Source organism: Filicampus tigris, chromosome 9, assembly GCF_054856515.1.
Source record: "Filicampus tigris isolate MCC_2025a chromosome 9, RoL_Ftig_1.0, whole genome shotgun sequence".
Taxonomy (NCBI): domain Eukaryota; kingdom Metazoa; phylum Chordata; class Actinopteri; order Syngnathiformes; family Syngnathidae; genus Filicampus; species Filicampus tigris.
The window spans coordinates 11384261-11398855 of NC_141225.1; the positions used below are offsets into that span (position 1 = coordinate 11384261).

A 14595-nucleotide genomic window follows, 5' to 3' on the forward strand; every position below is an offset into this window, starting at 1 on the left:
TATGTTCTCTGGAAGCCCACTAGTTGAAACAAGGCATTCTGATAAATGTTGCGTTTGTGGAATATCACAATCAATCAATCATCAATCACATTTTATTTATATGGCACTTTTCATACATAAAAATGCAACTCAAAGTGCTGCAAAACATTCAAAGCAAAACATTAAAAATAAATAGATAATAAAAAAAGAAAAATATGAGTTAAGCAGCAAAATCCACTTGTTTTTAGACATCTCTGGGGGCTGCCATTTTTTCATTTCTGTCAACTGAAAATGACATCACAACTGCTCAGGGCTCAGGTAACGACCAATCATGGCTCACCTGTTTTCTGAAGCTGAGAATATTAATCAGAATGCAATGTTTTAACTTATGGGCCCAAATCCACCATATTCTTGAAAAAATATGTTTGGGTTGACTTCTGCTTTTAAAGTCTCTAATTTGGCAGGCAGCGGTTTTACCTTCACACGTGCGTCCGTCTTCGGCCAGAATGAAGCCCACCCTGCAGTCGCAGTGCGCGTTGCCGCCGTCGGCCCGACACTGATGCATGCAGCCTCCGTTATGTTCGGCGCAGGGATCCTGCACTGTCAAGAAACATAGGAAGCATTGCCATGTGGTGCCAAGAATGGGCTAAACACATCGTATTCACATGTCGTTTCTGTTTAACTTGTGTCAGGAATGACAACCTACTGCACAGCATAAATGAAAGGAAATTTGACCAGTAAGGGAGTGTCATTTTCAAAGACAGTTACTGTCTGCAGGCCAAGAAAACCATGTAAAATGTTGCTGTCTCGCATAGTGAAGGGTCGACATGCTGTCACATAATTACTATTGGCTTTTGGCGCCATGTATATTTATTTTAGATTTTCTCTTAGGTAGCGTAGTCATGATTAATTCCTCTTTCCAGGTCCGGGCACTTACATTTGCAATGCTTGCCATCCTCTGTCAGCTCATAGTTGGGCTTGCAGCGGCACTGGAAGTGAGCGGCAGATTGCTGGATGCAGTAGTGTTCACAGCCACCGTTGCTAAGGGCACAAGAGTGGACGGCTACATGGCCAAAAAAACCAAAAACAAAAACAAAGGGAGAAGTGGTGAAACAGAGAGAAAGAGATTGATTCTTTATAAAGAAGAGTCATGAATTATTTTGTGAAGTACAAAAGGAAGCGCTTATGTTTTCAATTATGTAGTGTTTGTTTGATAGAAGTATAAATCAAAAACTTCATGCAGCATAGAAGAAACTGTTTCAGAGGTTCAACAGTACACAACTGTTGCAATTGAGAACCTCAGCTATGCAACAACCCTCAGCTATTCATAAACTGTGTAGATGAAAGACAGCTCAAGCCCAGGTAAATTTTTCTCACTTCTGAATATGGGCCGATTTCAAGTTACTTGCGCAATGCACCACCTGTTGTACAACGATCACAGCAAGTAGAGTTTCACACATTTGGTCTGCATTGCTCAAGCGGAATTGAAGCGGAGAAACGTCTAGATTTTCCCACATCTGAGCACTTTTTTGGAAAAAACAAAAATGTTTTGTATTTCGTGTTGTTTTTAAAATTAGCATCCACAGTAACAGAAAGTCTGCAACTGAAACCAAAGCCACTGACAACTACAAGGCTTAAATAGAACAGCAACTTCTGTTCCACATAGTATATCTTCAGTAAGAGCAATCCATCCATCTTTGGGTCCCTTGAAAGGCACTATGATGATGTTGACGTAAATTTGTACCATGACCGCGCTTATAACTAAAAACACTTGCCTCTCAAATCATATTTCCCTATTGAAATGAATTGAAATGTCACTACTGCAATCTATAAAACACAAAGGGAAAAAATTGTAACATCTTTTTTTTTTATATTATACATAATAAACATTTACATTAGTAACAATTGAATAGAATGCAAAGATTTAAAAATGTTTGTGGATCATGATTCCATGCATTAGTTGTGTGAATGAAGAAGACGATATAATTAAGGCCCGACCGATGCAGATTTTTTTTTTTAGGATGTTTTTCCGGTTTTTGGCAGATTCAAATTCTGACAATTGATTAATCAGCTGATTCATAAAAGAAAATACATAAATAATCAAATAACTTCTTTTTTGTCTCTTAAGGCTTACAACAATAGGGATATGGATTTGGATGGATATTTTTACAATACTTTGTCCTTTAGTATTTATTTAACTTAACAACAGATAAAGAAAATTCACAATCTGGTCACTTGTAAGTCCAGGTACCACTCCGTATTCATAATAAAAGTTATTAGAGCTATGTTCGCTGGCTTTTATTTATTTATATTTTTGTCAAGGAGTTTTGATTGGACCGAAGGTTGACATCACAATACTCCCACTGATAGCTGGATTGGCATCCCTTTGATGATGGGTACGTGCCATCAGCGCAAACGAGGCAAAAATCAAGTCTTGAAGTCCAAATCGTACGCTGATGAGGTTGCAAACATGACCAGCTCAACCATCTCGCCAGGCTGTACTCAATCACTTGAGTGAAAACAAGAAGGCAGCCCATGTTTTTAACTGCGGATGGCTGCAGTCAAGATCCATCCGTCAAAGGCGCACAACAAACCTCACAGAGCTTTCCAGTTTAAACATTTTGCGCGTGTGGCACAGGTCTGACCTCAGTGGTCAGATCCAGAACTGGATAAGATAAGCAAAGCAGAGATTGAAGTCATTCAAGTACATCTGTAGTTGGACTTTTCCAGCCACTGTTGCTGTGCTGATTGGAATGCTTTGCCCTTTAACCAGGCCTGCGTGTAATCACGCTGTGAGGGGGAAAAAAACCCTCCAGATATACAAGAAGTTCTCCATTTATTTGTGAGCATACTTTGCATTTTTCTCTGAAGGGCATCTGCACAGCTTTACCGCGTCAGTCTGCAGGCTGTTAAGTTTCACGGAAGGGCCTCACCTGGGAGTCGTGCCACACGTGGACGCCGATTATCGGCGCAATCACACTGACAGGGACGGCGGCTAGGATGAAGATCTACGAATGCTAGCCGGGACCACTGCTGACTGTTGACACCAGTGGAGACTTATACTCCAAGAAACAAAGCATATGTTCTGAAAGGTTTCATGGGGAAGAAGGCTGGGTTCAATCCTAATCACAGGTGCTCTTCAAGCCAATTTTGAAGCTAACAATGTGCATCAGCGGATGGATTGTGTCCAGCTGTCATCAGTGAGCAGGAGCGTTTCCCGCCACTGGATGCTCAACAGATTCAGACGCTTTCGTGCTGTGTGATTTCACGGCCAACGTCTGCTTGAATTCGTTTCGAGTGCAGCTGCCAACTAATGCAGTTTAGTCTGCACAATCCGTTCCCATTTGCTGATTTGATGCAATTTAATGCATCAATTATAGTTTACGGGCACAGTGAAATTACTGGTTAGTACGTTTGCGTCGGTTTGAATCTCCCTTTTTCTTTCGGCACCCCAGCCTCCATGTATTGCTAAATGAAGACAAATTGTCCACAGGTGTGAATGAGAGTGAATGGTTGGATCATCTATACAAAATGTGTTCCTAAGCCATTCAGTGATTTACAATATAGAGCAGTACTATATTTTTACTTCATATACCGTACTTTAAATAATACTTCCTATAGCCAAATGCTGGGATAGGACCCAGCTGCAAGCCTAATGAGGGAAAGTGCATGGATAAAATGGATGACAAGCTCTGTGAAAAAAAAAACAAAAAAAAACGGATGGATGGATTCAAGTTTGCTCTTGCCACCTAATAGTAAGACAATGTTGATTTGTTGGTCGGTACAGCCACACAGTGAACCTGTGCCCACGTACACTAAATTATTACAGTCATTGCAAAACGTATCATCTCTGAAAATACATTGCTAATCATGCCCAAAGATGTACTTTATAAAATGAACCTACAGCCGTCGCTCTCCGTAGGCATAAAAAGTGGGATTGAAGAGGATTCAATAATCTTCACTAAAAAACATAAAAAACATCATACTTTAAAGCAACCTTTAATCCGTACCAAATTTAAGGCAGTGGAAAAGACCAATCTGTGAGTGACATGTACTTACGAAGGCAGGTGCGTCCATCGACATGCAGGCGGGATCCCATTTGGCATTCGCAGTAGTAGGAGCCTCTGGTGTTAACGCATGTGTGCTGGCAGCCGCCATTATGGACCTGGCATTCATCAATATCTGCAGGGAAGGAGGATGACTGTGAGTTTCGGATGGGATACGGAAGCAGGAAGAGAGACGGGAGGGAAATCAGCGCAATGTGACTAAAGCCTGTCATTATGGCCAACTAAATTCCAGTTGAGCCGCCGGGCTGGATGGAGGTATTACGACGGGGTTTGGAAGTTAAAGTCGAGGAGATGACGGATGAGCGGGCCGAGTAAGCAAGTAACTGCGATGCAACTCAAGCACAACAAATTCCCTCCATGTGGTAGCAACTATTGTACAGTTAAATTCTTTCCCTGTGCGGGCAAAGCCAACTCATGGAAGCATACACATTCCGCTTAGCCACACCAGAATACTGGAAACAAAATAAAAAGAAATGTTCATGTGAAGGAAGTAGCGGTGAGCCAAACACGACCGCAATTAGTTTCCTAAAAGATGTCTTGAATTAAAGGTCAAAGAGTGATAAATTGCTCGTCATGTCAGACTGACCTCCAACTCCCTGTAATGTAAGTAAAGTCAGTGGAAATTTAAACAACGGGAAGGGAGACATGAACCGTGAGTAGCCTGTGACTGGTTCACGACTGCAAACGCAGGTAACGCATCATAAATGACAGGACTTGGTCACTCCAGGTGCTTATTTGCAGCCACAAACTGTGTGAAGAATTCAGTAGTGGAAAGCAATGTGACCTCACGCAATTGTATTCAATTTTTTATTAGTAATCTGGTGACGATTACTGTCTAGTGCTGTAGTAAAGTGGTGGAAAAAAATTGGCTTGAAGAGTGTTTTTGTCACAAAGCGTGGGACAATGGCGAGTGGGCTAGAGCATCTGGACCTCATCGAGCACTTTGCTCTGCACATGTGTCTGTCTTTATGTTCACACAGTGCACAGGAGGACACGCTGCAGCCGCAACATTAGGTACAACGACGCTGCGCATGACGTTTTTCACCTACCACAGCCCGCTATATTGCAGGTTTCTTTTGTGGAACGTATCTATTTGTCTGTTAGAGTTTGTAGTCTTTTGCGCTAAAAGCCGTATCTGGCACGGGGCGGAGCCACACATTTTTCAGTGGGGTGGTCAGGGTGACAATGCACATGCACAGCTTCACAATTCAGAGGTTGCCAGGCCAGGGTTATGGTAAGAAGTTGTTTTTCATACCATTCACTAGGTACGGGCTATAATTAAATATCAATATATCCTGCAATAGACACCTGTCGCACAATATCAGTATAGAATGCCATCAATAAAATGTTTAATAGAAAAAAAATCAAGAAGAAAACTCTGTGCATAGAGGCTACAGTATGCCATTAGACTTGTGCCACAATTACAAGCACGTAAGAGGAAATTTTGAGCACAAGAACGTGTTTTGAGTGCACCTGAGTTGCTGAGTGTGAGGACACAACAAAGAAGTGTCCAACCAACAAAGAACTACGCGCACGCACGCATGTGCGTGTGTCATACGCACACCCAACAAAAGTGTGGCTTAGCTTTTTTCAAATAAATGACCAGTCACTTCAGTAAAACTCTTGCAATGACATTACATTGTGCAAACTAACACCTGCGGACGAATACGTGGAGTAGAAGTCAAGGAGTTCCGTGTCTTTGACATGCTAGCTTTGGTGGGTTTTAGCCGGCTCTGACAGCGTCGCCATAAAGTTTCGTCCTATGGTCATAATGAGCCCACTAATAAGTTCAAGTTGCTTGGTCAACTATAATCGCCCAGCCCGACCATCCACAGACAAGGTTTTATGAAATAAAATTCACACATGCTGTATACCAACCTTGCCCAACGCACTCACAACACAAGTAAAAAGCCAAGCTTAATTTACTAGATACATAGTGACATTTTCTTTGCTGCTCTTGTATCTCGTGCACTCATTCCTAAGCTAATCAAACTGATCGATTGTCACTGAGTGTCAGCGCCGTTTTGCATATTGCCGATTGACGGATCATTAATTCAAATCATAGCTAAGAACCACACAAAAAAAAAGACACAAAAAATCCCTTAATGCTTCACACTTGTAAACGTTACTTTTTACTTCGATTTGTTCCTGCTTGTATTATGACTGTGTTGGGCAAGGTTGCAATATGTGTGCATTTTGTTTCATGAACACTGACAGTGGATGGTATGATCAACAATGACTACTCGACTATGTGCTAAATTGTGAACGTAATAATCATGGTTATGCTTAAATTGACTGATTTTTACAAATTGACTAGGCTAAAACATCACCCCAAATATCATTGACATTGTGCCGCATCAGGTTCAACGATGAGGCTTCATTGCTCTGCCTTCTGTGCGGACATCACAAGCTGTGTTTGCAATCAAGCAAACTCAACACACGGATTTTACTGACAATAAAAACATAGCCAGTCATAACGAAACGAGCAAAAGGGGAATTAGATCGCCTTGCTTGTTTCCAGCAATAGCGTTGGACCACAGGCGTAATCCTTGACTTGACCCCGTCTACTTTTAGTCATGTCCCGCATATGATACAGCGTGTGGGGCACAAAGGGGTCTTTAAAACTCGTGTTTCTTTGTCTTCTGCGGCCAAACGTCAGCCTCGCTCCATGTGCAGCAGCTGGCAGGAGTCACTTCAGCACTTTTTTTTTTTTTCCTTTTTCCATGCGTGCTGCACATTTGGGGAAAAACAAGCCCCACTAACCGCAAGTGCTGATGGCACGTTAGTGCTCTGCCTTCACGCACACAACACTCTTGTCAGTGCTGTATTTATTATGTACTAAAGAAGTGAAAAATATATCGAAATATCATTTGACCTATTTCCAAGATCAAAAAGATGCTTATTATTTAAAACATACTCTTGTTCCTGAGCAATGCAGTCATTCTTCAAAATATTCAGTGATGATAGCGTGTTTCAATGCGCATTCGTCTCATGTCAGAATCTCTGAAGACTCGCAGACTGCTCCAACAGCCCAATCTGGAGTTTGGACAGGAAGCCCTCACTTACCTGCGGTCCTGTGAGGCAAGTTGTAGCCCTGGTAACCATAGAAACAATGCGGCCTGTAGCAAAGCCTCCTATAGAAGCCGTACGGGTAGTTTGCCGCAGATGCAAAAAACGGCAACGTTTCCAGAAGCATCAGGAGGAAAATCCACCACCTTGATGCTGAAACCATGTTGTGATATTATCCCTCAGGGAGGATAAATATACAATTAATCAAATTTACAAAATAAGTGAAAGCTCCAGTTGAAAGAATGGAAAAATCATTAATAAAAAAATGGGAGCGTGCGGAATGCCGCTGGGGTTATTTCTCATTCAATCCAGACTGCCTCTGGAGTTTTGTGTCCTTCCATCTTCTTCTCACACTCTCGCCCTCCCAAAGCTCCAGTGTGTCTGTCACAGGAAAGACCCGCCCTCCTTCACGTTCAGCTCTCCCTCAAAGCACCTTCAACTCCTGACACTTAACTCACCACTGTACTGTAACTCCAACAAAAGTTGAGGTGTTTATTGAATTTTTACTTGGCTATATATATTTTCTTTTATCCAAAGATACAGTAATTTAGTGTACAGTGTATTGTTAGTAGTCATATTTTAACGATAACATTCTTATAGATAACATTTTGCATACTAAGTTACATGGTGCTATCTCAGTGCAGTTATGAGGTATAACTTGGGATGGGCGCGTACGGATACCAAGTATCGGTATCAGGCCAATACCTGCCTTATTTTAAGGTGCCTGATTTTCGTAGAGGTTGCCGATACCAGCCACCGATACTTAAAGGGAAGCCACCCCAATCATATTTTTTTCAAGAATATGTTCTATGCAAGTCCACTAGTTCAAACATGGCATTCTGATAAACATTGCGTTTGTGGAATAAGAGTTCATCTACGAGTTTTTAGCCATCGCTGGGGGCGGCCATTTTGTCACTTCTGTCGACTGAAAATGACATCACAGTTGCTCAGGGCTCAGGTAATGACCAATCACAGTTCGCCTGTTTTCTATAGCTGAGGAATGATTGGTCGTTAACTGAGCCCTGAGCATCTGTGATGTCATTTTCAGTTGGCAGAAGTGACACAATGATGCCTAAAATGGCTAAAAATGGGTGGATTAACTCTTATTGCACAAACGCAATATTATTCAGAATGCCGTGTTTCTACTAGTGGGCCAGCTTTGGGTTGACTTCCGCTTAAAGACAAAAAAAATAAATAAAACTGTGCCTCTTTTTCAGGCTTTTATGTCGCCCTCAAACTTTGTCACACAACTAGAGATGGCACGAAGTGAGCAAAATGTGACAGCAGCGCGTTACACAAAAGTGTGGAAAGTAGCATTTAATGAAAGCATGACAGCAGTGTGCAATACTGAAGCCCGGAAAAGAAGCACAGGCTGAAAGTGCAACAAAGTGTGACAGCAGTGTCCTTTGCAAAAACCTGGAAAAGAAGCACAAACCGAGATTGTGATAAAGTGTGATAGCAGTTTTACTACTCGAAAGAAAAAAACTGGAAAAGAAGTGCAGAGCGAGAGTGACCAAGGGTCACAGTAATTTGTGACACAAAAGCCTGGAAAAGCATGAGAGTGTGACTTGAGCGCAAAATGATACTTTACACTTGAAGTACGTGTGTTTTTGGGAGGGAAACCAGCAGCCAGGTGTTCAGAGGAGAACATATGATGAGCCAATATGTTTCTGTCTTTGATGCTGACATGTATAAGGAGAAGAATGTGGGCTTTAAAATTTGCCAGAATTCCTACTCCATAATTCCAATCCAAACATCTGAGAGAGGAATGAGACCGCCTGTGTCTCCTAAGGTCAATACGCAGACATATTAGCCGGGCCAAAACAGGACTCTACTAAACAGATCGCAGAGCTAACGTGAACCACCACGTCGCCTGACAGGATCGCTTCAGACGAGCCGATTGGCCAGTCTGCATTTTTGGGGGGGTGTTTTAGCAAAAAGCACATTTTTAAATCTGGTACAGTGGTCTTTACACTAACACACAGCCACATCTAGCTGTTGGTTCAGCTGCTTGAACGCTGGCAGAGCATCAGTCACACGCTCGCGTCGGTGCGAGCCGTAAAGCTTATTCGGCATGACGACTGAAATGTTAAACTCATGGCAGCATGATGGAATCCATGCAAACATGATAAAAACTGACCAGGAGGCAGAATCTTTACTGCTGTCTTTCCCCGAACATAAGATGATTTGTTGGTTGGCATCTTAACGTTGCCTACATATGTACCTAAAACCTGCTATTTGAAGTTCCTGTAAAGTGAATATAAATATACCTTCTGAATTTGACACACCACAGAGAAGAGTGCTGTTAACAACCCTGACAAATTTGAATGATTGAAAAAATTGCCACGCGCATAAAATGAGACTTGAAAATAATGAAAAATGTAGCCCTTGTCTATGCTCTAAAATACTGTGGCCGTGTCCACTGAATAATACACCCCACTGAAAAACGTATTCTTCTTCATCAGTCATTTACAGCGGTGAAAACATATCCGCCTAAAGCAGGGGTGTCAAACTCATTTTTTGTCGGGGGCCACATCGTAGTTATGGTGTCCCTCGGGGGGCCGGTATGACTGTGAACCCTTGTTAATGTATGATCGCCTTATATCATCATATATACACAACAAATTGATGGATGGTTAATTTTGAAATCAGAAGCCGGTAAGTAATTGTTTGTTCAATTATTTTTCCATTTATTTTAGAGGGGAGGATTGGTGGGCCTTGAGTTTGACACCCGTGGCCTAAAGAGTTCAGTGGATGGAATATATCCCACTATGCCGCAACGAGAGGCGCTAGCCACTAGCTAGCTCGCGATCTAACAGGAATGGACCTAGCAATAAAAACTAAGTAACTCACAATTGTGCCGGAAATATGAACGAAAGGACTCAAGTTTTTATATATATAATTGGGGAGGGGGGGACTCATGTTGGATGCCAAAGTGTGTATTAGCCACGTGCAAAAAGTCTGGAAAACTGAAATGGTGAAAAGCTTTAAAAGTTGAATGCTCAACAACTGAGTACTACACTGTTCTCAGTCTTTTCTCATTTTTTAGCAAACCTCTTCAAACATGTATAATGTATTTAGAAACATGTCAATGAATCACTTTACCGGGTCTTTAAAGATCTAAACTTTAAAATGAGCTATCCCTGTATATGTTTTCTTCCAATGGCTATGATTTCCATCTGTGACGATGTTCCCATCCGCACTTAATTGTAATTACCATGGCGAGGATAAGATCTCTCAATAGTCATCCAGCCGACTATTACTGATAATTTTGTCTGATCAAACCAACCGCACGCTGGCATGCCTTCGTCGCAAACATCAAACCGTGGCACAGAATGAAAGGGAAGATGTTGGAGAAACATTTTGGGTTTGTCGTGAGCAGATATTTAGAGAAACAACACAGCTTATTGATACAGTCAGACTCTCTGGTGGTGATTTTTCCCATAAATCATCACAAAGAAGACTGTCAGGATAGTTTTTAAGTTTTGTATAAGCACAGGGGTGAACCGTTTTCCTATCAGGGCCATTTAAAACATTTTAAAGTCCACTGAGGGTGATGGAAAATTAAATCTGGAATGTATGCTAGACAAGGGCTCATTCAACCCATTAAGGCCTAAAGTGCCTGGCTCAACATCTCCCCAATAGGTTGACTTTCCGTTTTTACGTGTGGGTGGAAAATGGCAGCAAAGTTTGAAAACAGTAAGCTCGAAAAACTGAGTTCCACTTGGTCAAAATTGGACCAAATTGTGTGTGCAATTGTCAGTGGTGCCTAATGTAACGTACAGTAGTTGACTCTCACCCTGGCAAGTTTTGCCATCTAGGCTCAGTTTGAGTCCAGCAGGACAGCGGCAGTAGAAACTTCCAATGGTGTTGCAGCACAGATCTTCGCATCCGCCGTTAGTCTCCTCGCATTCGTTTACATCTGACAGGAGGGACGAAATGAAAGTGTTAATATCCCGGTTACTAAATTGCAAGCAGATGGTTAGTTAGTTAGGTTTTTTTTTTTTTTTAACAGGAACAGGTGCCAAACTTTTAGGGTTGAAATGGCTGCGCCAATGTCAAGAGCTGATATAACAGCCACTGAAAATCATGAGCAAGGATTCCAATATTAACATTGAATTACCAGTGAAAGGAAATAAGACGCCTTTGAATGTTGTTTCTGTCACGTCTGTGAAGCTGGTTGCAAAAGCGCTCTTCCAAAAATCACGAGAAGCCCCTTTGTCAGTCAGTTAGCCCTCCTCTCCATCAGCTAAATGTCACGCCAGACTTGTCATCAAGTCCACCAGATCATATCGTTGCCTTCCAGACAGCCCATAATAACAGTCTTGATTCAGGCGCTGACAGTGAAGCATGTGCCACCGTTGCACATGGCAAATTACAACTAAAGATAGGAACCTTTATTATCCACGGAGACATGCATATCCATTCAAAAATTCTTTTGAATGAATAGACTTGATGACACTGGGCAGCGTTATCAAAAGGGGATCTTGGACTGAATCCTGGAGCGCATGGAGTCAATCAGGAGGCAGCTTACACTCGCCACCAATTAGCCTGAACATTTTCTCAAGGCCAAAATAAAAAGACAAAATTAGCCGCCAACTGGCGAGTAGAGTTATTGCTTCAGTTTACAACATCTGGAACATAAAAAATAATAATGATCTTTCCAACTAAATATATCACAAGATTTATATATAAAAGTTTGACTTAAAGGTACAGTTTGTAAGCAGTATCCGTCCTGTGATAGTGTAGTGGTTCACATTGGTTTATTCCACTTTACTGTGCGCTTCACAACTGCCCTGTGATTGACAGATGACTGGTCCAGAGTGTAGTCTATCGTGCATGACTTCAGCAAATCAACTCAATACGCAATCTGCAAATCCCCCCCAAGTTTGTATTGCATTTTCTTTGGCTTTTTGTTGTGTTTTTGTGATGCCACTACATAAGCTTGTAATTATGGAAGATTGTGGAGCAATCCCTAGTTTTCCCCACACAGAACATATCAGATAGTCTAACTGTCTCACACGCGGGCCACGCGCCCAGGACGTAAACAAAGACAGGAGCTCAGCTTCTGGCAAGAGGACACCATGGCTAGCAATATCCATTTGGCAAAATGTTAAATTTGTTAACTCATCATTTAAATACGACTGAATTTGTTCCTGCTTGCGCAACCGAGTTGCTCACAACCCCTACGCGTTGATCACAGGTGAGTGTTGGAATGTAAAAGCATCCACAAACGCATCCAGGGTCTAATCATCTGGTTCAGCTTCGTCTTCAACTCTTGACAAGTGCAGCCAGTCCAGGGAAAACCACGCCCCCTTTTGGGTGTGGAATGCGCGGCTTAAAAGACGGCGGCAAGCAAACGGCAGAACGCGAGCCGGAGTCACGGGCAGGGCGACAGAAACCAGAGGGTCCCCCCGCAGATGGGAATACTCCCAGAGTGTGAGGACTGTGACGCCAGTACACCCTCTTCATCCAGTCAACCAACAGCCCCCCAGTTAAGAAAAAAAAAAACTCCTTGGTAGTGGCGGCAGGCTTATATTCAGCTTCAGTGTAACACTCCTCACTCGCCAACACTTTCTGCCCAGTAACAAAGCAGGAATGTGGGACGTAGGACTGCTCCAGGTCAGGAGAAAAAGTCACAATGTCTGCATTTACATCTGATTGTCTACAGTACCTCCACTATTAGAGATAATCAATTACAGAATGCAATTTTGCAGGCAAATTTCAAACAGGAACAATTTGAATCAGTTAAGTTGAATGTGCCACTGGTAATTAATCGTCAATTTGGGGTGAAAAAAAATGTTGATTTTTGGGGAAAATGTGAACTTTTGGAATGAGAAAAATAGTAGCCCTGAATAGCATGAATTTGTGGAGTGTGTTGAAATTGGAGTGAATTAATGTAAAAGAAGCAAATGATGTAAAATATGTGATTTGGGGAATTTTGATGTGACATGTAGGAATATTACTGTAAAAAAAAAAAAAAGACACTTTTTAAGTATGATTTTTTCGGAAAGTTGAAATTTGTTCCAAAGGTGAACTGAATTAGTTGAATATTTTGAATGTCCTATGAGAACAACATTAACGGTATGTTGAATGTCTCATTGTCAATCAGTGGGAATTTTGGGGAGTGAAAAATTGTGAAATGAAAACGAATTACATGAATTTTCTGAATATGTTGAAATTGGAATGAAGTGAGAACGGATGAAAAATGCAAAAGTACTGTAGATGCAAGACAAAAATGTGAAATGGCTAATAAGTTTATTATTCAATAACATGTGAGGGCCTCAGCCTTCACACAATGAAGATGGCAGCACTATTTTCTATACAGTATTTAGGGGATAGGCACTGAGCCCTTCTTCACTTAGCAAAAAAAAAAAAGTAATTGACACCCCCCCTAAAAAATATTGATGTTTTGATCACATTTTTTGCATCAAAGTCCGAGTCACTTGATTTTAAGTAACTGCCAATACCGAGTCCCAATCCAATGCAGATTCAGTAACACATGAGGAACAAGGGACAAGTCCTGAAAGCATCTGATCTGAAACAATATCTTCCGTTGTCTCAAATAGTGGGCGATCATGTGTCTGTCATGCACATTTAATGATATTCTGCATATCCAACACTGCTTTGCCAGACATAAGCATATCTAACGGCCTCTGCATAAAGGAGATTGGAAGACTAACAAAATGCTAAAACAGCCTAGTTACTGCCGCCTTGGGCAAAGTTCAAGTCTCAGGATCAGATGAAGTCTGTTGAAACGTGCTCCACTTTCACGTATGTAATAAGTGACACAAGAGTACTCTTGGAATGCCGCGACAACAGAATCCTAAATGGATCTATTTCCCTGGCTACTATTAGGTAATGCTGCCGCAAAATCTGACACCATCTTTTGTCTTTTTAAATTTTGCAAGCATTTAGCCTGGCCGTCAGTGTAACCGTGCAAACCGACAGAAGCAGATGGGCCCCAGCACTTTTTTTTTTTTATATGATTTGTGAGTTTGTTTTATTGCAGATTTTCATTTTTAATATGACACCATTGCATTGAGACAGCTCCAATGAAAATGATACCACCTGTGGGTAATGTTTAAAAAAGAAGAAGAAAAGAAAAACATTGGCTTTATATGGCCAATGATAGAGGAGTTTTTTTTTCACATCTACTTTTTAATAATTCTTCTTCGGAACTAATTATTGTACTTTGAAATTTCCCAATATGGGTGCCCACATTCTTTGAAAAAAATCATCAAATATACAATTTTACACATTTAACAATTATTTTATTAAATAATTGGTTGGTATTTTTTTGTGTTGTTTTTTTTTTTTTCCTGATTTATAACCATGAGGCCTAGCTGACCGTTTTAAAGTCTTAATGTGACCCTCGGGCAAAAGTTTGACCACCTCTGTTTTAGATGCTCACCGAGCTTAAGTCTTCAGAGATTTGCTGACATGACCCATGTTCAACTTTCACGTTTTGTTTGACGTT

General features: G+C 41.4%; 1 protein-coding gene across 2 annotated transcripts in view; it reads right to left on the minus strand.

Annotated features, from left to right (window-relative positions):
* megf6b (multiple EGF-like-domains 6b) overlaps nucleotides 1-14595 on the minus strand; it is a 62120-nt gene that overhangs the window by 19391 nt on the left and 28134 nt on the right. For both annotated transcript variants that reach the window (XM_086041917.1, XM_086041916.1), the window contains exons 5-8: nucleotides 10915-11037; nucleotides 4039-4161; nucleotides 917-1042; nucleotides 457-579 (exon numbers count right to left, since the gene is read on the minus strand). In XM_086041917.1, the coding sequence (XP_085898043.1) occupies nucleotides 457-579; nucleotides 917-1042; nucleotides 4039-4161; nucleotides 10915-11037 (495 nt within the window). The remainder of the gene's footprint in view (nucleotides 1-456; nucleotides 580-916; nucleotides 1043-4038; nucleotides 4162-10914; nucleotides 11038-14595) is intronic.